Source organism: Leopardus geoffroyi, chromosome B4 (assembly GCF_018350155.1).
Source record: "Leopardus geoffroyi isolate Oge1 chromosome B4, O.geoffroyi_Oge1_pat1.0, whole genome shotgun sequence".
Lineage (NCBI taxonomy): Eukaryota > Metazoa > Chordata > Mammalia > Carnivora > Felidae > Leopardus > Leopardus geoffroyi.
Window position 1 is genome coordinate 18,905,723 of NC_059341.1, and position 24,600 is coordinate 18,930,322.

The 24,600-nt window shown below is 39.1% G+C and overlaps 1 protein-coding gene across 2 annotated transcripts in view; it reads left to right on the top strand.

Moving 5' to 3' along the window:
• PLXDC2 (plexin domain containing 2) overlaps positions 1 to 24,600 on the top strand; it is a 448,342-nt gene that overhangs the window by 390,944 nt on the left and 32,798 nt on the right. The window contains exons 13-14 of one of the 2 annotated variants that reach the window (XM_045463292.1): positions 15,789 to 15,949; positions 20,464 to 20,645. In XM_045463292.1, the coding sequence (XP_045319248.1) occupies positions 15,789 to 15,949; positions 20,464 to 20,622 (320 nt within the window). In that variant the 3' untranslated portion in view covers positions 20,623 to 20,645. Of the gene's footprint in view, positions 1 to 15,788; positions 15,950 to 20,463; positions 20,646 to 24,600 lie in introns of those variants that run through there. The other variant, XM_045463293.1, reaches the window with a different exon arrangement.

Sequence of the window (24,600 nt, forward strand, 5' to 3'; positions counted from 1 at the left end):
AGGCTCCAGGCTCTGAGCCATCAGCCCAGAGCCTGACGCGGGGCTCGAACTCCCGGACCGCGAGATCGTGACCTGGCTGAAGTCGGACGCTTAACCGACTGCGCCACCCAGGCGCCCCACATCAATATTTTTTTTTAAAGAGACTCTTAAATACTGAGAACAAACTGAGGGTTGATGGGGGGTGGGGGAGAGGAGGAAAGTGGGTGATGGGCATTGAGGAGGGCACTTGTTGGGATGAGCACTGGGTGTTGTATGGAAACCAGTTTGACAGTAAATTATGGGGTTGTGGGGAACAATGGGAAAGGAGTGAACCTGAGGCCAGGAAAACTACTTAGGAGATTGTACTAGTAATCCATAAAAGAAATGCTGAGAAGCCAAAGTAGTGGCTGACGGTAGGAATAAAGAAGAGAAAATGGGGGCGCCTGGGTGGCGCAGTTGGTTAGGCGTCCGACTTCAGCCAGGTCACGATCTCGCGGTCCGTGAGTTCGAGCCCCGCGTCAGGCTCTGGGCTGATGGCTCAGAGCCTGGAGCCTGTTTCCGATTCTGTGTCTCCCTCTGTCTCTGCCCCTCCCCCGTTCATGCTCTGTCTCTCTCTGTCCCAAAAATGAATAAACGTTGAAAAAAAAAAAAAAAAAGTGAGAATAAACTTTAAAAAAAAAAGAAGAGAAAATGGGCATGAGAAACACTTTGAATGAAGTAAAGCTACATAACTAATACCCGATTGGATGTGTGACTTATGCGATACAAAGTGACTAAGATGGCTCCCAGGACTTGAGCTTAGTTATCTGGGTGGGTGATGGTGCTGTTTAATGGGGGATACCAGAAGAGGACGGGTTGTGGGGGAAGCAATGAATTGAATTTGAGCTTATTGATTTTGACATATCTGTGGAACATCCAAATGAAGATATATAATGGGAGTTCTTCTCTGCAAATCTGAAATTCGCTTGAGAAGTACAAGCAAAAGATATAAATTTAGGCATCATGATCATAGAAATGACAGTTGAAGTTATGAGAGTGAATGAGATCACAGAAGGATGCTATAAAAATGAGAAGGGCACAGTACAGAAAGGAGAACACAAGGTTTTGTGAAGAAAACTGCAAAGACAGATAAAGAGATAGCAAGAAAACCAATAGAATTTGCTATCATAAAACCAAAGAGAAGGAAATTTCAAGGAGGAATTAGTGAATTAGGTTGATGCTCTAGACAGGCCAAATTAAAAAAAAAAGAAGAAGAAGAAGAAGACGAAAAAAGAAAAAGAAAAAAGAACAGAAAAGTGACCATTAGTTTAAGTAATATGTTAACATTGGTTGAGCAGTTCTACAGTCCACAGTTACACACTCCCCAGATAGATTTTGAGAAGTCTATGAATTAAGAAATTGAAGTCAACAAGGACAAGCTACTTATCAAGAAGTTTTAATGAAAAAGAAAGTAGAGACTTCTTTTGTTAATTATGTTGTTTTATTTTAGGAGCCTATTTACATGGTATAGGTGTTGAGTAGAAAGAAGACATAAAGAAAGGAATTAAAAGATGATCGAGAGTATTTGATGTATCCTCAATTAGGGATGGATCAGTCAGCATGGATGAGAAGAGGCAGAAGTTGAGGGAATTTCATCTGTGCTTCCTGCTGTCTCAGTGTAGTAGGAGACAAAGTAACATGGGGAGAGTAAGTGTGAGAGGTCAGAGTATGGTGTCTACGAGTGGAGAGAATCCATAAAACATTCCCAAGGGGGATGGAAAAAAGAGGCCTCCTATTAATGTGTAAAGGTCATGCCAAAGTGTGTTTGGAGCCCACTGACCTTGGTTATCATTCTCAAGGTTTTGTGACTTAGGTACTATTTTTCTTACATTTGTTTCAATTGCCAATGCTTACTTCTCCTATAATATGCTGATCTAGTTTAAGAAGCAATGAAGGTAGGAAGGAGGGAGGGAAGGAAGGAAAGAGGATAGGAGGGAAAGAAAGAAGGAAAGAAGAGGGAAAGAGAAAGAGAGGGAGAGAAGGAAAGGAAAGGGAAGGAAGGAAGGAAGGAAGGAAGGAAGGAAGGAAGGAAGGAAGGAAAGAAGGAAAGAAAGAAAGAAAGAAAGAAAAGAAAGAGAAAAGATATACTATTTTTAAAAAGACATAATGATTGAGAGCCGCAGGGTGGCTCAGTTGGTTAAGTGTCCAACTCTTGATTTTGGCTCAGGTTATGATCTCAAGGTTCATGTTGGGCTCTGCACTGACTGCACAGAGCCTGCTACGGCTTCTCTTTCTCTCTCTCTCTCTCTCTCTCTCTCTCTCTCTCTCTGCCCCTCCCCCACTCGCACACTTGTGCGTGCGTGTGTGTGTGTGTGTGTGTGTGTACTCTCTGTCTCTCCTCTCCTCAAAATAAATAAACAAACATTAAAATTAATTAATTAATTAATTAAAAAGACACAATGATTAAAGAAAGGAGTTTAATCCATTAGATACCAAATTTAGCTCAGTCTTTTTCAATAGATAGGTTTTCAATGACTTGCTGTTCCATTAAGACTAATTTTCACCTTAGTTTTATACTGCATGCTTGATACGATACAAGATTTTAAATGTATCTTGGGTAGTAAGGATAGGAGTCCTTATTTAACATTGATCCATAACAGTGCAGTAAGTTGCTGTGACCAGATGTTATTATTTCAGTTCCAGTAATGAGTTCACAACTTGTTTGATAAAATTTCAACCCTAAGTGACTTCAGCACCTGTGAACATTATGTTCAACAACCAAAAAAAAAAAAAGTACAAAATATGTAGAACTAAATTTAAATGGAATTCTAAGATATATTCGTTTAGGCTGCAGAAGGCAAGAGAGGAGGAAAAATGCATCTCAGAAGTCTTTTACATTGTTCATCAGTGTGATATAGTACAATCACTTTGGGAAACTGACCATTTTATTTATTTATTTTAATGGTTTAATGATTATTTATTTTTGAGAGAGAGAGAGAGAGAGAGAGACTGAGGATGAGTAGGGTAGGGGCAGAGAGAGAGGGAGACCCAGAATCCTAAACAGGCTCCAGGCTCTGAGGCGTCAGCACAGAGCCCGACGCAGGGCTCAAACTCATGGGCCATGAGATCATGACCTGAGCCGAAGTCAGATGCTTAACTGACTGAGCCACCCAAGTGCCCCAAAACTGACAATTTTATAAAATTAAACATGTCTTCCTTTTGATCCAGAAATCCACTTCTATGTATCCAAGAGAAAACATATCCACAAAAATATTTACAAGAATATTCATAGCAACTGCATAAGTAATTGCCAATGACTGAAAATAATCCAGATGTTTGGCAATAGAAAAATAAATAAATTGAGTATATTCATACAATGGACTAATATTCAGCAGAAATAAAGAACAAACTAGTGATATATGCAATGACACAGATACATCTTGGAAACATCATGTTAGGCAAAAAGATCTAGGCACTACAGGGTACCTATAGTATGATTTGGTTTATATGAAATTTAATACGGGTGAAACTAATTTACAATAATAGAAATCAGCATAGTGGTTGCCCGTCATGGGGTGGGATGGGGTGTGGTCAGAACTGACTGGAAAAGGCAAAAGAGAACCTTCTGGGAGCATGGAAATTTCTAAAATTTGTTGAATTGTACACTTAAGATCTGTGCATATCAAGGCCACGAGTTTTACCTCCTTTAAAAGAAAAGAGAAATTTTAATATGCTGCTCGTAAACTAGATACAGTTCTCCGAAAATTCTCATGAATAAATTCTTCCCAGCTTCTTGAAACTCTCAACTAAAGAAAGGAAAAAGGCTTGCCCTTAGCAAACCAGCCTCTCTAATTAGTAGACATTAAATTTAACACTTCTGATTATTTGATTCATGTTTTGCTTTAAATTATTCTTAGAAACTTCCCAGGTAGTTGCTAATAAGGGTAAAATTGTCTAGTAATGATTGGGCTGTTTCTGTATACCCAGCATTTTTCTGATGGTTTTGCATGTTGTCTCATTTAATCTTTTCCGCACCCAATGAAGAAAGTACTATTGTAATCCCATGTTACTCAGGAAGCATTGGGAGCATAGGGATTTACACACTCTGTTTTGGTCATGCGGTTTGTAAGGAACACAGCTGGGCTTTACCACCAAGTGATCTGGTGTCAGAGCAGGGGCTGTGCTCCCCAATGCCGCCCTGTCCTGCAGGGAAGAGTGGTCTAAATGTTGTACAGTCAGCTGTGTACCCATTTGTCTGCCATTCTCCCCCTATTAAAGCTACCCAGCATCTCAGCAACCAGAAACAGCACCAACTGCCCCATCACAGTTACAATGAGTGTTATGGCTCCTCCGTCCCCAACATTTTGAGACCAAGGTCCTTGCAACTGTAAAACTCATGGGAGTATCACATACCAATATGGGGAGAGGGGGGCATTTTACAAAGCTGATTTCATGGAAAACGTTAGGATGAGACTAGAGCTCACCTCCCGGACTGACCGTGTTCTACCCCACGTTCAGCAGGTGGAACTTCATATTTCAAGAAATTTGATATCCCTGGACCTCAGGGACAGGCATTTATGGTAAACACAATTTCATAGTGTCTATCTTCCCAGACTACCTGATTCTGTCCCTCTTAGGGGCATTATGTGCGCAAAGTTTTGTCCACATGGATGCTAAGCACTGCTGCAAAACTGGCTCTCAGAGGTTTTAATTTTTTCTTTCTACCTGATATATGGGCACTGTTCATTAGATCTGCTACCACAAATTAAAATGAAATTCCAGGCTTAATTCCTGGAATTTTTTCCAGTTTCTGATTCTGGCTCTTTAAGAAACATAGCACATACCTGTAGTCCCACCCATGTACCCTCCTGGAGGACTGTATATATCAAACCACCACAAATAACAAAAGGGTTGTATGGTTGTTAAGAACATGAAGGACTAAGGGGTGACTGGGTGGCTCAGTCGGTTGAGCGTCCGGCTTTAGCTCAGGTCATGATCTCCATGAGTTCGAGCCCTGCGTCGGGCTCTGTGCCTACAGGTCGGAGCCTGGAACCTGCTTCAGATTCTGTCTCCCTCTCTCTCTCTGCCCCTCTCCTGCTCATGTTCTGTCTCTCTCTGTCTCAAAAATAAATAAAAACATTTTTTAAAAATTTAAAAAGATAAAAAAGAACATGAAGGACTAAGGTTTTAATTAATTCTGGGGCAGACACACAGGCCAAAATGACATCTTTAGCAACTAAATTAAGACATAGTTTCTTAGGAAACCCAAAGATTTTCATTAATGTTGAGCATAAACTCAGATGTCAGAGAACTTGGGATTTATTTAATAATATTGAATTAAAAGTCAGCACTTTTGAAAAGAAGTTGCTTAGGGGGCATCTGGTTGGCTCAGCTGGTTGAGCATCCGACTCTCTTTCGGCTGTGGTCATGATCTTGTGGTTCGGGAGTTGCAGGCCTGCGTCAGACTCTGCGTTGACAGTGTGGAGCCTGCTTGGGATTCTCTCTCTCCATCTCTCTCTGCCTTTCCCATGTGTGCTCTCTCTCTCTCTCTCAAAATAAATAAATAAACTTTTTTTTACAAATAGAAGTTGCTTATGAATAATCACTGAAAGGTTGATTTTATTTAGGTAGTACGCATTTAGATAGTATACTGTACCTCAGCAGCTGGGCTTTTTGTTTTTCAAATAATGGCTTCAGGTTCTATCTTACATGCCCCATGTACCAGCTACTGCTGTGGTCTGGGGGTGGACAGTTAAAGGACCTTGGTGGCCTGTTTTCCTAGTGGTGGGTATACAGTGCAGGTGCATGGGAGGTAGAGCTTGATCTCTCTGCTGGAAAAGCTATTGATGAGATGCTCTTGGATTCATACACTTGAACTTCAGTGGGAGAATGGATCCCATTTCCGTAAATAATTTCAAGAAGGCCTGGCATTGGCCTGCCAGTGCAGCCATGATTAAGAGGAGTGGAGATCCTAGGGTCTATATTAGCTAAGTGGCATATATACACACACTTGTCTTCCCACACTGATAGGAGCCAGGTGAGGAGAGTTTTTCCTCCACGCTGAGAAAATCTGATGGATTCGGTAGGGAAGTAAACATTCATTATGATACTCATAGGTTTGTATGTAAATGACCTTTCTTAACATAAGTGACCTCATTCTGGAATGGATGGGGTTAATGGCTTGAGGAGTCACTCTGGTCCGTACCCTCCCCCCCACCCCAATCTTAAAAGTACTTTTGTCAGCCGTATTTTTGGTATTTTGTATTCACTGTGAATACATTCACTAGGAAAACTCTAAATTTTTTGCTGTAATTTAAAACCCTGATTTCTTAACCGTTGCAACGGCTTGGCATGGAATTAAAAGAGAAACTATTTCTGTGAAACTCTTTAGTTTAACATTTGGATGGGCAACTTAGGTGCTAAGATCTCTTTTCTTTGGATTATTTTGTAGAAGTCGAGACACGTTGTATTTTTCAAAAATGATTTTTAAATATAGTTTTAGATGGAGCAGACAACCTTCTACAAAGACAGCTTTGTATAGAAAGCTGGTGGTAAGAAAAGCTTAAAAGTTAGGTTTTACAAAGATCTCGGTTGCTGAAAGCATTAGACGCATATGCAGACTGTTTTCAAAAAGTAGTTCATACACATAAGAAGTGAAAAGTGATAATGGATCATTCCAGAGACTGACTTTTTGGGTCTTATGGCAATTGTAATCACTATAAATCCCCTCTTTTTAGCTGCTCTCACATATACATACATTAAAGCCCCAACCACATAATGAAGCTACAAGCAGACTGGGTGCTGACTGCTGTCCCAAATCCCTCATTTTGATGGAATCAAGCATTTTTTTTTTAATATGATTTCACGGGAATCTTATTTAGCTTCCTTTTCCTAAGATAAAAGGTAGCGGATTATTGTTTAAAAAGGATTGTCATCCCCTAAGCTCTTTTAGCCCAGAATATTTTATATGTTTGCCTGAATGAAATTTCACAGCTGCCCTGTAGTAGCACAGGCTGCAAAAGAGAAGCCGGGCCAGCTGTCCCTGCCAGATATTGTCCTCACCGTACATAATGCACTTAGCTGTGTTCTGTGCACCCATTTTAATATCTTTTCACAGTTCTTACCCAAATCCTTCCTATGGAGATGTCATAATGTGAATTCTGAATGTATTGTCCCAGTGGCACATATTGTGGATGATGTATAATAATTGTATAATAGTTCTGATGGATTCTTAATACCTGAATAGTATCGACAGATTCACAAGCGTCAAGAAAATAGTAACACCAGAAGAAACTCTGAATGAAGTCGGGGTCATGATCATGGATGTAGAAATATAAAAGAGTTAAGAGGAAAAATATATGAGCTACAAAATAAGATCAGTTACAAGGGAAATTTCCAAAGGAACATCAATTTAGCTAAAAATGTTATCACTTGATTTTCTTCCATTACATACTTTAGGTTATACATGGGTTAGACAATATTCCACAGGGAAAATTGTGTGTCTCTGTGTGTGTTTTTAATCCAAAAATGGAACACTAACATTGTAAGCACTCGTAGTTTATTACGAAGTTTTAAAAAAGAACATTTTGACTTCACGTGTATAAGATTTATGCATTTTGCACAAACTTGTGCAAGACTTTATCTAACCCATGAGCCTCTTGGTCCCCAAAGGATATTAATACATTGAGGAATTTATGGACTGTAGGGTTTGATTTTAAAGCCAAGAGAATAGTTAGTTCTAAAGTGAATAAAATTTCAGACCAGGAGTATTTCTATTTTAGTTTTACTTTATTCTTGGATTTTAATTACTGGCAAGATTTAATAGTGGGTACAACTCATTTTAGCAATGTATTAATATCTTTTTAACATATTGAAGAATTATACTTCTAAATACCAAATATCAGTGTCACCTGCATGTAAATCCTGAAAAAAAAAATTATCAGTCATAGAACAAGGGAAGGTAGAGGTTTAAAATCTGATGCTACACTTTGAAGAGACAACCGATCCATTTTTTTCTCTTTTTTCCTCTTCTTTCTTCTATCTTCGTCTTTCTTTCATCTTTCCTCTTATTAATAGGTTATAAACTTTTCTTGGAGAGTAGCAAATGAAACACATTTGCATGAGGTCTTGAATATTTTTAGTATGTATTTAACGCTTTTTAAAAATCTGTTGTCTTTGCTATCATGGTAGCTAAAACACACCCCAAAATAGCAGATTGCTTAGGTAAACTGGACAATTCTCACAGTCTTTTCTGTGTGCCAGTATTGATCTGCATTTTATAAAGTATTAAAAAGCTAGGAGCTCATAGGTCATTCAGTGGATCAGATGAGAGTATATTATCTTTGATACTATTGATTTCTGTGCTTCATTTATGTTTTAAGTTATGTCTTCAGTAGAGTAGCAAAAAGTGGCCTTGATTTGATAGGCTTTTCACATGTATCTATATACTTCCTCTTTTTGGCTCTGAGGATCCGTTTTATTGTATCTTATTATCCTTTATCATTAATTCGTCTTATTTAAATACACAATTAAAGATAAAAAAGCTAAAGATTTGAATTGTCCTATGCATAATACTGTATGTGTGTAAGGATAATTCTTTGGCTTTTTGTTCACTTTGGGACATGAATAAAAGAGCATAAGATATTCCTAAGAATGGGGACACCTGGGTGGCTCAGTCAGTTAAGCGTCCTACTCTTCTTCATCTGGGCTCAGGTCACGATCTTACAGTCATGAAATGGAGCCACGCATCAGGCTCCATGCCCAGCACGTGTGAGATTCTCTTTCTCCCTCTCCCTCTGTCTCCCTCTCTTTCTCTCCCTCTCAAAATAAAGGGGGAGGGGAGGGTAAGATATTTCTAAGAATAGAATAAGAGTTTGAGTCTTCAGACTAGGTTTCTCGTGACCTTTTGGAATATCCCTCCCAACTCCTCATGGGCTCTCATGAGTTTAAGTTGTACCTGAAATAGATTCAAGGTTTTGTTTGACCCAATTCTATATGCCAGTGTCTAATAACAACCAGTCAAACCACAGGAATGAATGACTATTTCTAAAATTGACATCTTTGCCTATTGTCTCTTCTAAAGGATTGAAATTCATTTCAGCCATCTGCCCTCGACGTGAATGAACTAAATTTCAATTATGGAAGTTGCTAGCATTTGCTTATACTTTGTACATTTCAATTTTGTATTTGAGGTGATCATCATTTTTAACATAAATGACCTCCCGAATCCTGTTTGCAGGTACCCATGAGTGTGCAAACCCAGTGCCATTTAATGGAGCAGTGATATTAAACTGGAAACCAAATAGTGAAAGAATTTAAATTCAAAACACATCAATGGAGTGATCACTTCATCTCCAAAGTCAACCTTTTAATATGCCATCATAAGACTTGTTAGTAGAGAACGGCAGCTAGAGTAGAGAAGTAGAAAACTTGCTCAAATAATATGAAAATGAGAAAATAGGTTCTCCAGAAATACTTGTGCAATTTTGGCCACTCCGTTCAGATGACCACTCTGAAGCATTTGGAAATAGCACTTGCTTGGGACACAAAGATGCCTCTGTAATGTTTTGGAATTTAATTTGTTGTATTTCTCCTTAAATGGTTTGCCCTAATTATGCCACAGTGTATAGTCATATGCACAGTCATAGATCCCTAAATATTGACTTTGTCTCTTGGCTAGCAATATTTTGAGAGTCTGTGAAGATGGTTTATTTTGTTGCAATCATCATCCAAAACTGTTCTAAAATATTTATTTGGCTAGTAACAGACTAGACTCTGTACAGATTTCATTAGACATGAAGTGGTGTCTTCACATCTATACCAGCACAGCAGAGGAATGTTTTAGAAAGGAGATTCTATAACTACACCATTATTGAAAATATAAATAAGTAATAAGTGAGAAAGTAAGCATTTATGCCTAAGTAAAGGCAGTGAGAGAGGTTTCAAGATATCAACCTGGTTGTGATTTTATATTCTAAAGATTGACAATTTATGTCCTACAAGTCAAAGCTAATTTTACTGACCGGAGCTCTTACTGAATAAAACATGTTGCTGGCCTTCTTTTTTCTTCCTGGGAAGGACTGTCTTTTGCCTGTTGCTTCCTCCACAGGTTCTGGTTCACGTGGGAAGTGGCAGCCTGAGGCTAACTCACAAGTGTCTGCTTCTTCCCTTCCCTCTTCTGCACACACACAAAGAAAGTGAGGCTGAATCTTGACATGCTGCTTTTAAAAGACTACTGATATCAGAGAGAGAACCGGATGCTGTCTGGATGGATGGATTTGGGGGTGTAGGGGATGGATAGATGGAGGGAGGGATGAAAGAATAGATGAATGGAGAACAAACTGAGGGTTACGGGAGGGGTTGTGGGAGGGGGGATGGGCTAAATGGGTAAGAGGCACTAAGGAATCTACTCCTGAAATCATTGTTGCACTACATGCTAACTAATTCAGATGTAAATTTAAAAAATAAAAAATAAAACAAGTTTTGAAAAAAAGCCACACACACACACACACAAAAGAATAGATGAACGGAATTACACATGGGATTGGAAGAAACATTCAAGGCTTCCCTGCTTGACTCAAGTAGATATTTTTTGCCACACTTTCTCCAAAGCAGCATTTTAAATTAATCCTATTTTCCCATGACAGTAATGTATCATACTCTTACAAATAAGAAAAAAGGCCAAGTGCACCAAGTACAACAATACAATATACTTAAGAATAAAGCCAAACTTGGGGCACCCAGGTGGCTCAGTCGGTTAAGCGTCCAACTTCAGCTCAGGTCATGATCTCACGGTTTGTGGGTTCGAGCCCCACGTCGGGCTCTGTGCTAACAGTTCAAAGCCTAGAGCCTGCTTCGGATTCTGTGTCTCCCTCTCCATCTGCCCCTTCCCCACTCACATTCTGTTTCTCTCTCTCTCAAAAATAAACAAACATTTAGAAAATAATAGTAATGCCAAACTTTAAAAAGCAACAAATGTTAAGGGCAGACACATAGTTTATATGGTCTAGTGAATCTGACACCATAACTTCCCTCAACCTCCCTCATATTAAAATGAGGAATAATATAATAGCCACATTAATTAAGTGCTTATTATATACCAGGTACTCTCCTAAGTACTTTATATGTTTTAGGTGTTTAATTCTCACAGCACCCCTATGGGGTAGGTACTGTTACTGATTGCGTTGTAGAGATAACTGAAGACCTAGTGAAGTAATTTATTATAACTTCATTTGATTTTTGTTGGAGAAGTGGTCATTCCAATACCTGTAACCCATTTTCAGTAGCCTTTATTTTTCTTTCATTTTTCTTCCTCCTCTCTGCCACCTTCCCTTCCGGCAAACATGGATTTTACGTGCATATGATGGCAGACACTGACCGAAGCCCTAGTCCCAGAGAAGTGACAAGTCAGACACAGCCCCTGCCTTCTTGAGGGCACAATGTTAATCCTTTAACCATATTGAGGGCTGATTTTTCTTTATTTGAAATTACCAAGGCTACTTAGAATTCTTTGCCAGAATTGATAACATGAAATCAGAAGAAATAGCAGGACCTACGGTCCAGCGTCAGTTGAGGGCTTCGTGATCAGAGGCTTAGGGTGTGGACTCTGGGGACAGACTACTTGTGTGTGAGTCCCCATTCCAGTTTTATTGATCTTTTCGAAGAACCAACTCTCATTAACTTTCTCTATTATTTTTGTATTCTCTATTTTGCTTATCTCTGCTCTTGTCTTGATTATTCTCTTCCTTCTGCTAACTTTGGGTTTAGTTTGTTCTTTTCTTTCCAGTTCCCTAACTTGTAAAGTTAGGTTGTTGATTCAAGATCTTTCTTGTTTTTAATGTAAGCACGAACAGCTGTAAATTCCCTCCTTAGCCCTGCTTTTGCTGCGTCCCCAAAGTTTCGGTATGTTGCAGTTTTGTTTTCATTCATACCTAACTTTCTAATTTCCCTTGTGATTTGATGATGACACATTGGTTGTTCAAGGGTATGTTGTTTAATTTCTACAGATTTGTGAATTTCCCATCTTACTTCTGTTGCTGATTTCTAACTCCATCCCACTGTGAATGGAGAAGATACTTTGCATGATATCTATTTTTTAAATGTGTTGAGATTTAATGTGTGGCCTAACATATGATCTCTCCTCAAGGGTGTTCCATGTGCCCTTGAGAAGAATGTGTATGTTGTTGTTGGGTAGAGTGTTCTGTATATGTCTGTTAGATCTAGTTGGTTTATTGTGTTAAGTCTTTTTCTCTACTTACCTCTTGTCTAGTTGTTCTTTCCAAGATTGAAAGTGGAATATTGAAATTTCCAACTATTATTATAGCACTTTCTGTTTCTGCCTTCAGTTCTGTCAGTTTTTGCTTCATATTTTTTGATGGTTTGTCATTAACTGCATACATGTGTACAATTATTATATCTTCTTTCTGTATTGAAACCTTTTATTTATACATGATGTCCTTCTTTGTCTCACAACCTTTTGGATTGAAAGTCTATTGAGTCTGATATTAGTATAGTTACCTCTGCTGTCTTCTAATTATTATGTGTATGGAATATCTTTTTACATACTTCCACTTTCTATCTATTTGTGTCTTTGGATCTGAGGTTAGTATCTTGTAGACAGCATATAGTTGAATCATGTGTTTGTATTCTTTCTGACAGTCTGTGTCCTTTCATTGGAGACTTTAATCCCTTTAAACATAAAACAGTTACTGATAAGGAAGGGCATATTTTCATCATTTTGCTATTTGTTTTCTTTGTGCCTTACAGCTTTTTTTTTTTTTTTTTTTTTTTTTTTTTTTTTGCTATTTCCAGCATTACTGTCTTCTTTTGTGTTTGGTTGATTTTTTGTAATGGAATATTTAAACTCTTTGCCTTTTGTTTATAGTATACCTATTTACTTTGTTGTTATCGTCAGGATTCTCTCTTTGACTTTGTCTTTCAAAAGTTCGATTAGAAAGCATCAGTGTGGATGTCTTTGAGTTCATCCTAGTGGAACACCTTGAGCTTCTTGGATGCTTCTATTCATGTCTTTCATCAAATCTAGGATGCTTTCAGCCATTAGTTCTTAAAATATTCTCTCCGCACCTCTCTCTGTCCCTCTGTCCGGGACATCTGCAATGCTTGATGGCCCCTTGGCTCCTTTTTCTTTCTGTCCCTCGGTCAATGACTTCCATTGTCCTGTTTTCCAAGTCTGCTGGTTCTTTCTTCTGCCTGCTCAAATCTGCCTTTGAATCCCTAGTGAATTTTTCATTTCAGTCATTGAATTTTTTGGCTCCAGAATTTTTGTTGTTGTTGTTTTCTTCTTGGGTTTTCTATCTCTGTACTGGTATTTCCATTTTATTCACATGTTGTTGTCTTGACATTTCCGCATCTTCTTTTGGTTCTTTGAGCATCTTTAAGACAATTGTTTTAAATTCTTTGTCTATTATACAGCCATCAGATCTTTTTTCAGGGACAGTTTCTGTGATTTTTTTTTCCCCTTGAATGAGCCATACTTTCGTGTTTCTTTGTATGTTTTGTGAATTTTTATTAAAAATTGGACATTTGAATCTAATAAAGGGGTAACTCTGGAAATCAGATTCTTACCCCCCCCCCTTCCCCAGGGTGTGCTGCTTTTTGATATTATTTTTGTTTATTGTTTTGATTTTGTGTTGCTTCAGACTGTCTATGCTGAGGATCAGCCTGAGGTATAATCTTAATGTCTTTTCAGGTCTTTTCTGAGCTATTCCCTGGGCATGTACACTCACTTTCTGATCTTACCCATACATGCAGTTGTTTCTGAATGTCCTAGTCTTTACTATCTAGCTCCCAAAAATGAAAGAAAAGGGGGAAATGAAATGGGGGGAGAGCGAAAAGGGCACTGGCTCTTTAAATCCCTTAGAAGTCACTTAAGCCAGAGAGGGGCAGAGGCTTGCAACAACGGAGGAAGAGACAAAGAACCAATGGCTGCGTCTTTGTGCCTCTGTGATGAGAAGCACCAATCAGTGGCCAGTGCACAGATCCCTGCTAACTGGAGGACGGGTACTTTTCACCTGGCCTGGTTCCTGCAGGCTACTTCAGGAACCCATGTACAGCTGCCTGCCACATGACTGAGGGGTGGAGGATGGATAGCCACTACTGGGCTAAGAGCTGAAATTGACTGAAATTCACCACAATTTATAGTCTAAGCCTTTCTCCTGAAAGTTGCAAGCCTTCAGTAGAGTCCAGAGTTCCAAGATAGTTGTCAGACACCTTCTACCAGTACAATTGTTGTCTGTGTAGAGAGATCCTGATACTTCATACTCTTCCATCTTCCCAGAATCCTTTCTGTAAGTGAATTTTCATATAATGAATTACTGTTTATATTGTATATTCTTTCCTTAATGAATATTAGTTATGTAAGCGAAAACTGTAGGACTTTGAGCTTTATTAGAGTTGGAGAAGAATTACCAAACACCAACCATGGGTCTCAAGCAGAGAATAAACAAACAATGGCAACAAACTATTTATTTGTTTACTTATGGTGGTTTTTTTTTTAAGTTTATTTGTTTTTGAGAGAGCACAAAAGAGGGAGGGCAGAGAGAGAGAGAGGTAGATACAGAATCTGAGCTGTCAGCACAGAGCCCAACATAGGACTTGAACCCACAAACCTGATCATGACCTGAGCCAAAGTCAGACACTTAACCGACTGAGTGAGCCAGGCGCTCCAGCAACAAACATTTAAGAGATGGGTAGGAAAAACTGGAAGGTCGTGTTTCTTTGGTTTATCTGGAATTCTGTTACTTCGTATTGACCACACATTCTGATAGGCAGTTGTGTTTCCTTTTTATTAACAAAAATCTAAAATAAGAGAGATAAATCAGTGCTTAATAAATGGGATTTAATAGAGAAAAATAATTGTTTAAAACAAAGACACAAATTAGTAATGAAAAGATTAGGAATCACTGCTGTAGAACTTTTATGAATATTAAGTAATTTTCTAATGTTTCAAAATATCAATCATAGTATGCACAGAAAACATAGTTACCTGCTGCACATTATTTAAATACCTGAGTAGTCATCAAAGATTGCAGAATTTTAGAAGAGAAGACTTTAGAGATTTGTCTTATTTGCTTGACTGACTTTGGGTTGGATAATTATTACTTTAGAAATTTAATTTTTTTTCCTAATTCTCTGAAGATGGGTATTACAGTGGAAAACATCTTAGTAGAAGTCTGATAAAATGACATTGGTTTGTGGCATAGTGGATGGAATATTTCGATATGCTGTGTGTTCCCTTCGGATGGAGATAAAACTATTTGAGGGTCATTTAGCATCCATCTGTTACACTTTTAAAGAGCATTTCAGTTTAAAACAGATTTTGAAAATTAGCCTTTGAACTCATGTATAGACTTTCTGAAAATGCCTGTCTAGCCCACCAAAAGAAGCGTGATACTCTTCAATTTAAAATTTCCAAAAGAAAATGACAGAGGCTTTCAAAAAGTAATCAGTTTTTCCATGGGTAACAGTGCCAGTGGTTTAATGAGAAAAGCCAAAGTTAAATTTATTATATAGTTAATTAGAGTTTTAGATTTTCCACAGTACTTTCGGAATAAAGGCTATTAATTTTGTTTATTGAACTATAAATTAAAACACAGTTACAAATATATTTTTAATCATTAATACTACGGCTTTTCATGGCCCAAATAAAGAGCACCAACTTTCTACAATCGGTGTTCTGGAGAGCAAAAGTTGTACAGAAAGTGAAAGAAAAATTCTAATGGTACTTTATTAAAAATACAAACATCCCCCCCAATGGAAATGCAAACCTATGAGAACACATGAATGTTCTGACAGCTGTGCCGCTCTTTCAGCTTCTACAGATGACAGTGCAGCCGAGAAGAAAGGGGGAACCCTTCATGCTGGCCTCATTGTTGGAATTCTCATCCTGGTCCTCATTATAGTAGCAGCCATTCTTGTGACAGTCTACATGTATCACCATCCAACGTCAGCAGCCAGCATTTTCTTTATTGAGGTAAGTGTCAAGAATAACACATGAAAACCACGCTGGGTGGTGAACTCTGTGCATTTGGCCACACCACCTGTATTTCATATTCAGCTCGTGATTTCTGCATTTTGCAGTCGCAAGCTGGCAGATTTCACACATGCACGCCTGCACGCGCACACACACGTATTGATAGATTGCTTTCATGTGATAAGTTCACGTATCTCAGGAGCTTTGAAAGAAATAAGCCCTCTTGCTTTTCACAGATCTAAAGAAAAATCGAAACCATAACTTTTTTGTCCTATAATACCAAGTATGTTAACCAGCTGTTCTCCTGATCCTAGAAGGAAATTCAGCATGTGCTAACTTCGCTTAAATATGTGGATGATTAAATACTAATTGACTATTAGTACTCCATACTAATTGAGTATTCGTACAATACAATAGGGTAGGCCTGCTCTCAAGATGCTCCCAAGCCACTTAGGGAAAATATAGCTTTCACTACGGAAGAACAGTTATAACAATAAGATAATGGTATGTGCCGTCACCATTTTGTGTAATGTGTGTATATGGAGATATTTACATATAAATGTGCACGTGCATACACACACACGCTCATACAGACACAAAGAGAACACTATGCTGAATTGGTGTTCTGTTTTCATGTACAGAATGTAGATTTAGTTCCAGTTCCCAAGAGCAATCAGGTAGGAGGACCAAGCCAAGCTCTGATGACCAGAAGGCCTGAAATTGGGATGCCGGGAGGCCCCTGGGTAAAGTTCATGGCACATTCCGTGCCCCAGACAGTTGGAATTCCTGGGACCCCACACGTGCAGCCTTCATTCCAGCCTCTTAATGGGGTGACTCCTATTCCAACCCCAAATAAACACTAGAGCAATGAAGGAAATATTCCCACTTAGAGTTTCAAACCTGTAAATTTGAAATCTTTTCCAATTCATTGGGTGACGTACAAAAAGGTTGCTTAGAATTTTGTTCACTTGTTGGGTGAGAAATTATAATAAATTTTAAACTAAAGAATTACCTTTGTCCTGTATAATAGGAAGAGATGTGTGCTATTGAATTAAATAATTGCTCAGAAGGCCTATATGATCTTCAGCGTCTGTAGAATAAAGTGCAGTCTCCTGAGGTCAGCCTTCAAGGCCTTGGCAGTCTGTATCTTGCTTACCATTTCGATCTTTATCTCATGGTTCTTCAACCTGGAGGTGACGATACCATCATATTTCATGTTGTGCTCTTCTCCATACACACTTCAAATTTTTAAGGCCGCATAAGCAAGACATTGCTCATTCTGTTTCCTCCACCAACAAAGCGCTCTCCACCCCAATTCTTAAATTCAGGATCCAAACAGGCTTCAATGCCCATAACCATCTCTCTGTCTGGACAGCTGAGCATAATCTCTCATCCTCCTCTGAAATTCCATCCACAGTAATCCATCCGTATCTTTCTATAGCATTTACCTCTCTGTTTCACATTAGAAATAAATACGCGCATGATTTGTTCCCCCCCCCCCCACAGACTTAGAAGTTCCTTACAATTTGGATTAAATCACAAAGTTTCTTTCAAATAGGTATTCTATCAATATTTTCTGGAAAAAATATCCTTCGACATCTCGAACTTCCGTTCAAGTTTCACAATTATGAATTCCAGAAATGGTGTCCTCATTTAAAACCAGAATAATTGAGAAACAGCCACATGTTTCATTTCGTTGGAAAGCTGTTTTTAAGTTTTGACAACATGCTTTTCATGGAAGAAAGCCGAAAACTTTCCCGGGTCGTGGATGTATTCCTCAAACCCCTGACATGTGACTCGCTGCCAGCCTTCAGTGACTAATCAGATATCAGGCTGCTGCTATAACCCCTTGTATGTTTAAGCCTTTTAATGCACTGGGAAGTTTATCTTCTGACATTGTAATAAAGAAGATTCTGTGAAATACCTCATGGCGATGGCATTGGTGGCAAATTGCACAGGGCAGAGGGCCTAGTTCACGTCAGTTCACGGCAATCCCCGTGTGGATGCAAGGTGAGACCGTAGAATAGCGAAAGCATGGTGTTTTGTTTTTTCATTTGGCATTCATCTTATAGATAATTTAGTTCTATACCCTCATAAACAAAGGAAGAGACTGAAGCTCAGAGTGGGGCAGTGATTTCTCCAAGGTCAAAACGCCACAGTTTTATAAAGAACCCTCTTATCTCTCCACACTCCGATAAGCAGACTCATTCTGCAGGTTCCTCAGTTTTTCTCCCCTCTGCCTGTTTCCTTCCCACTGGGGTCAATGGCCAATTCCTACTCAAATCCCTTCCTCTTCAACACCCCTGTTTTTGCGGTCCCCGTGTAGCTCACAGTGACTGGTCAGCAGGTGGTTTTTGAAGATGATAATCATAACTTTACTATTATTAAAACACAAATGTCGACAAACTTAAAACACAGATCCCTGGTGACTGCACAGTTACTGACATGCCAGATCCAGGGATTTGAAAGTTCTGAATTACTGATTAAATTAGAGGCTTTGGCACATAAAGAAATTGAGTTTACCAGTATCGTGTAAATTGCTTTTCATATTCTTCGTTATTCTGCTATCTACTTTTTAAATGAAGTTGATGTACTGTCTCCCATTGTGAAAACAATATTGTTCATTATAGAAAGTTTGCAGAAATGGAAAGAAGAAAAAGGAGTATCATTTATAGTCTCAACACGCAGAAATAATCACTATTACTATTTTATTTTCTGCTGAAATTTTTGTATGCATAATTTGATGTTTGCCCACATAGTATAACTGTGATTTCACTGAAGTGCAAACTGGTATTTTTTTCAAATAACACTTTCCTGTTTGTAAGCATCATCGTGATGGCTGTGTACTATTCCATTCAACGTTCATTCAGAAGCTTTAGATTGATTTGCCTCTTCTGCTGTAGAGTGGTATTTAGAAAGTACTGAGGGCCTGACGTTGCCAAAAGTAAAAAAGAACCTTATTTCACCCAATTTGACTGTATTCGTTTCCTACTGCTGCTGCAACAAATTACCACAAACCTAGTAGCTTAAAAAAACACAGGCTTATTATCTTACAACTTTGGAGGTCAGAAGTCCAGAATTAGTGTCAGCGGGCTAAAGTCAAGGTGTCGGCAAAGCTGGTTCCTTCTAGAGGTTTCAGGGGAAGTCTTTTTAATGTCGTTTTCAGCTACTGGAGGCTGCACGCATTTCTTGACTCCTGGCCCCTTCTAATCATTCCAACCCCTCCCTGCTTCTGTCATCATGTCTTCTACCAACTCTAAACCCCTTGTCTCCTCCTTGTAAGGCCCCTTGTGATTGCATTGGGCCCACTTGGATAATCCGGGATAATCTCCCCATTTTAAACTCCCCAATTTAATCCCATCTACAAAGTTCGTTTTGCCATAGGAGGTGACATTCACAGGCTTTGGCTGTTAGGACGGGGACATCGGAAGGCTATCATTCTACCAACCACAACCTGCATCAAATGTAAGATGCATCACACACTACCCATTAAACTGGTCCTTGACCATAAGACACCTTCCGATTATTGCGAGATGTGATCCAGTGTATTTCTTGTGTGTTTCACGATGAAATCCAGACTGCATACGGCACTTGTAGGAATTAGTTCCTGTGCTAGACATTGTGTGTAGTGTGGTGAAACTTAATGACTTTGCCCTTGAATAGATAGACCAGAGTTCATGCAACCAGTCTCATATTGTGGAGCATTGGGGCTCTTCCTTTTTCTTTTCTATTATAATTAGCCCCATCATGGCAATAATAATGGTAATAGTGAGCATTTATTACATTCACTAGTGGAAGTGATTTATACTTATTACCTCATATAATTCTCACCAAGATTGTAGGATGTACTGAGCTTATCTCCATATCATAGATGAAGAAACTGAGGTACAATATTTAGGTAACTTGCTCAACATCATGGAGTTACTGATGGAGTCAGTTACTGATGGAGTCAGATTGATTTAGTTACTGATGGAGTCAGAATTTGAGCCCTGGTTCTCCAGAGACCATAGCCTTAACCATTGGGCCATGCTACCTCTCTGTATGTCAAGGGGCTTTCTTTATGCAGTGTATGTAAAAATATGGGAGGACATATATCTAAGGATTCTCAAAAGTAGAGTCAATGGGGGCGCCTGGGTGGCGCAGTCGGTTAAGCGTCCGACTTCAGCCAGGTCACGATCTTGCAGTCCGTGAGTTCGAGCCCCGCGTCGGGCTCTGGGCTGATGGCTCAGAGCCTGGAGCCTGTTTCCGGTTCTGTGTCTCCCTCTCTCTCTGCCCCTCCCCCGTTCATGATCTGTCTCTCTCTGTCCCAAAAATAAATAAACATTGAAAAAAAAAAAATTAAAAAAAAAAAAAAAGTAGAGTCAATGGAAGGAAATAAAGTATTTAATGGCACCTAAATATTGCCAAAATCATTGCCCAAAGTTGTGTACCAATTTATGTAGCTATTGTTGCTTTTATCAATTTTTAGTGAAGATAATGACAGTGACTGTTGTCTCTGTGTTTTGTTCTTGCAGAAAATATACACCAGTTACTGTACATTTCATGGATACCAACCCTCTTCCTCATACAAAATATGTAAATGGGCCTTAGATTTTAAATGTAATGTTTGTAGTGAAAAATTGGATAAAATGGGAATTAAAACTCTACAACTACATCCTTATAGGGAATGCTAAGTGAATGGGACAAAAGGGAATAAAATGACAAAAATGAAGAGAAATGTAGATAAGAGTAAAGAAACCTTGTGATAAAGCATAGCAGCACCTTATATATTGTGCAATTAAATGATAATTAAATTGCCGGTTCATCCCTGTGTCTTCATATACGGGATCAAGTACAGATTTTCATTCTCCTAAGACATTCAGTCTTTACTCAGTCTGGCAGAATAGTCTATTTTTCATGAATTTATCTTCTTTACTCCTCTGTCATCCTCTTCAGATTTTATCCTCAGCATTTTCTTTTATTTGTTTGTTTGTTTGTTTTGGGGGGGGGGCAGAGGGAGAGAGAGAGAGAGAGAGAGAGAGAGAGAGAGAATCCCAAGCAGGCTCTGCACCATCAGCACAGAGCCAAATGTGAGGCTTGAGCCCACAAACAATGAGATCGTGACCTGATCCTAAATCAAGAATTGGACACCCAACTGACTGAGCCACCCAGGTGCCCCTTCTTTAACGTTTTACCAGATGGCTTTAATTTTGTGCTTACCCAACTGACTTTTCTCATGAATTTTCAAAAAGATACCTGATTTTGACCCAAATAATATTATACAAGAATAACTAACATTTTAAAATCTTTCTAAAAATTAGATTTATTATCTTGAAATAAAATAGCAGGAAACAAATATTCAAATACTCACATGCTCCTTAAAATTTTGATAGATTTTCACAAAACCACTGTCTCTTTGGAATAATCAAATACACCTTAGGTTCTACATTACATTTAATGTTTGCTGAACATTTCTAGGCATAGATTCTGTGTAAATTTCATTGTTTCATGAATATGGGTTACAGGGATAAATATTTATACTGCTGAATACTATTACATATCATAATTTAAGATTTCTAAATAAAATGCATAAAATATAATCTAATTGAAGATCAAGAAAATAATATTAGAAAGTGGTAATGAAATGGAAAAGAATTCTTATGAGAGGATTCTTTGTGGACTATAAACAAAATAATTTAGACTAGCAATCTTGATGAAAGACTTTATTTTTTTTTAATATGAAATTTGTTGTCAAATTGGTTTCCATACAACACCCAGTGCTCATCCCAACAGGTGCCCTCCTCAATACCCATCACCCACCCTCCCCTCCCTCCCACCCCCCATCAACCCTCAGATTGTTCTCGATTTTTAAGAGTCTCTTATGGTTTGGCCTCCTCCCTCTCTAACTTTTTTTTCCTTCCCCTCCCCCATGGTCTTCTGTTAAGTTTCTCAGGATCCCCAAACAAACAAAAACTGAAGGAATTCATCACCACTAAACCAGCCCTACAAGAGATCCTAAAGGGGAATCTGTGAATGAAAGACTTTAAATTGAATAGTGCCCTTGATTTTTCTTAGTATTTTAAACAATGGCTGGTAGTTAGACATTTATGTCCAGATTTGATCTATATTAATAAAAATGAAGATAAATGGCTAAGACCCTAATGATAAAGATGATCAATACCTTGGAAAATAGATTCCATGAGTAAAATAGTAAAAGTTTTTGTAAAGTAACAACTAAGAATACTTCATCATGCCCCTGATGCTGTAAAGTACTACTGACCACATCCTCAGAGTGAAAGAAATCAGTGCAAAAGGCTCATTTAAAGATGATAGAGAAGAAAGCAAAAATTACAGGCACAATGCCACTCGTATCTCAGGAGGACGCTAAGATAGTGCAGTGACAAGGGAGTGTGCCTTTAAAAAGGATGAAATTCTGGGGCACCTGGGTGGCTCAGTTGCTTAAGCATCCAACTCTTTGATTTATTGATTTATTGATTTATTTTAACATTTATTCATTTTTGAGAGACAGAGAGACAGAGCATGAGCGGGGAAGGGGCAGAGAGAGGGAGACACAGAATCTGAAGCAGGCTCCAGGCTCCAAGCTGTCAGCACAGAGCCCTATGCGGGGCTAAAACCCACGAACTGCAAGATCATGACCTGAGCCAAAGTCGGACACTCAACCGACTGAGCCACCCGGGCGCCCCAGCATCCAACTCTTGATCTTACCTCAGGTCTTGATCTCAGGGTCATGAGTTTGAGCCCCATGCTGGGGGTCAACACTGGGTGTGGAGTCTGCTTAAAAAAAAATTTTTTTTTAAGTTTATTTATTTTTGAGAGAGAGACAGAGTGTGAGTGGGGAATGGGCAGAGAGGGAGACACAGAATCTGAAGCAGGCTCCAGGCTCTGAGCTGTCAGCACAGAGCACGACATAGGGCTCGAAGTCACGAACTGTGAGATCATGACCTGAGCCGAAGTGTGACGCTTAACCGACTGAGCCACCCAGGAGCACCCCCCACCCCCGAAAAAAAATTTTTTAAAGGATATAATTCTTACCCTAATGATTTGAGAAAAGACTGGATGGAGGGCTGAGCCGTCAGTGTGATAGCCACTAGCCCTATGTGACTGCTGAGCACTTGAAATGTGGCTAGTCTAGAACGAGATGCATATAAAATACCCACCAGTTTTTGAAATTTGAGTACATGAAAAGAGCATATACTAGCTCATTAATTATTTCCCTATTAATTACATGTTTAACTGAAAATATCTTGGGTATATTGGGTCAAGTAAGATATATTATTAAAATTAATTTGGGGAGCAGTCCGAGAGAGCAGCGCAGGAAGATCCTTAACTCACCCCCTCCCACGCACACATCAAGTCTGCAACTACATACTGAACAATTCCCTATGAAAAAGAGCTGAAAAACAGCGGAACAGCTCCTTCATAATAAATGATTAAAAGGCCACATGGAGACAGGTGGGAGACACAGAGAGGCAGTCTCGCCAAAAGCCCCACCCCCACATGGCAATTCAGAGTCACGTGGGATCTCACAAATCCGGAGCTTCTTCCTGAGGAGTGAGGGGTTTCTGTCCCACCTCAGCCCCCCACTCCCCAGTTCTTGTGAGCTGCACCACAGAGACCAACTCCCAAAATGTCTATCTTTGAAAAACAATGGGGCTGCCATCCAGGAGACCCAAAAGGTTTTGGGTACTAAGGTACTAATTTTAAAGGGCTCAAGTGCAGAACGACCCTTCCCAGGGCCCAGCGCAGAAGCAGCAGTTTGAAAAGCACCTAAACTGTATGTGAAGGAGATTCATTTGCTAATCTTATTAATGCATCTGCTGGAGAGGAAGGAGCCTCTGAGACTCTCTCCAGAACTGGGAAGCACCATTTTTGCACTCTCCCACTACCTCCTTGGTGCCAGTGGGGGTCCACAATCCCTGCGCTCTCCCACTCCCCTGCAAAAGTGCGCAGGTATGCCCCAGTCCCAGTCCCGTGCTCCACTCCTCCGGGAAGCCAGCAGGCATGCACTTTGTTGCCACCCCACTAAAGCCAGTAGGCATGCCCCACCCCTGCACTCTCCGGTGCAGCCTTAACAAAGAACTGGAAAAATCATTCTTGTGTGAAGATTAAACAACATGCTACTCTACAACCAATGGGGGCAATGAAGATAGCAAAGGAGAAATCAAAAAAATACTTTGAGACAAATGAAAATGGAAGTACAACACACCAGAATCTCTGGGCTGCAGCAAAACAGGTATAAGAGGGAAATTCTAGGTTCATAGTGAAACAGGCCTAACACAAGCCACAAGAAAATGTTCAAATAAACAATCTAATATTACATCTAAAGAAACTAGAAAAAGCAAAAGCAAACAGAGCCTCAAGTTAGGAGGGAGGAAATAACAAAGATCAGAGCACAAATATGAAGGAGAGACTAAAAAGACAGTAGAAAAGATCAATAAGCTCGTTCTTTGACAAGATAAATAAAATTGATAAACCTTTATCATTTGAGAAAAAGAGAGAGAGGGCTCAAATAAATCAGAAAGAAAAGAAGAGAATTCACAACTGACACATAGAAATAAAAAGGATCCTAAGATAGTACTGTGAACAATTATACGTGAGCTTAGAGGCATAAATAAATTCCTAGAAACATACAGTGTTCAAAGACTGAATCA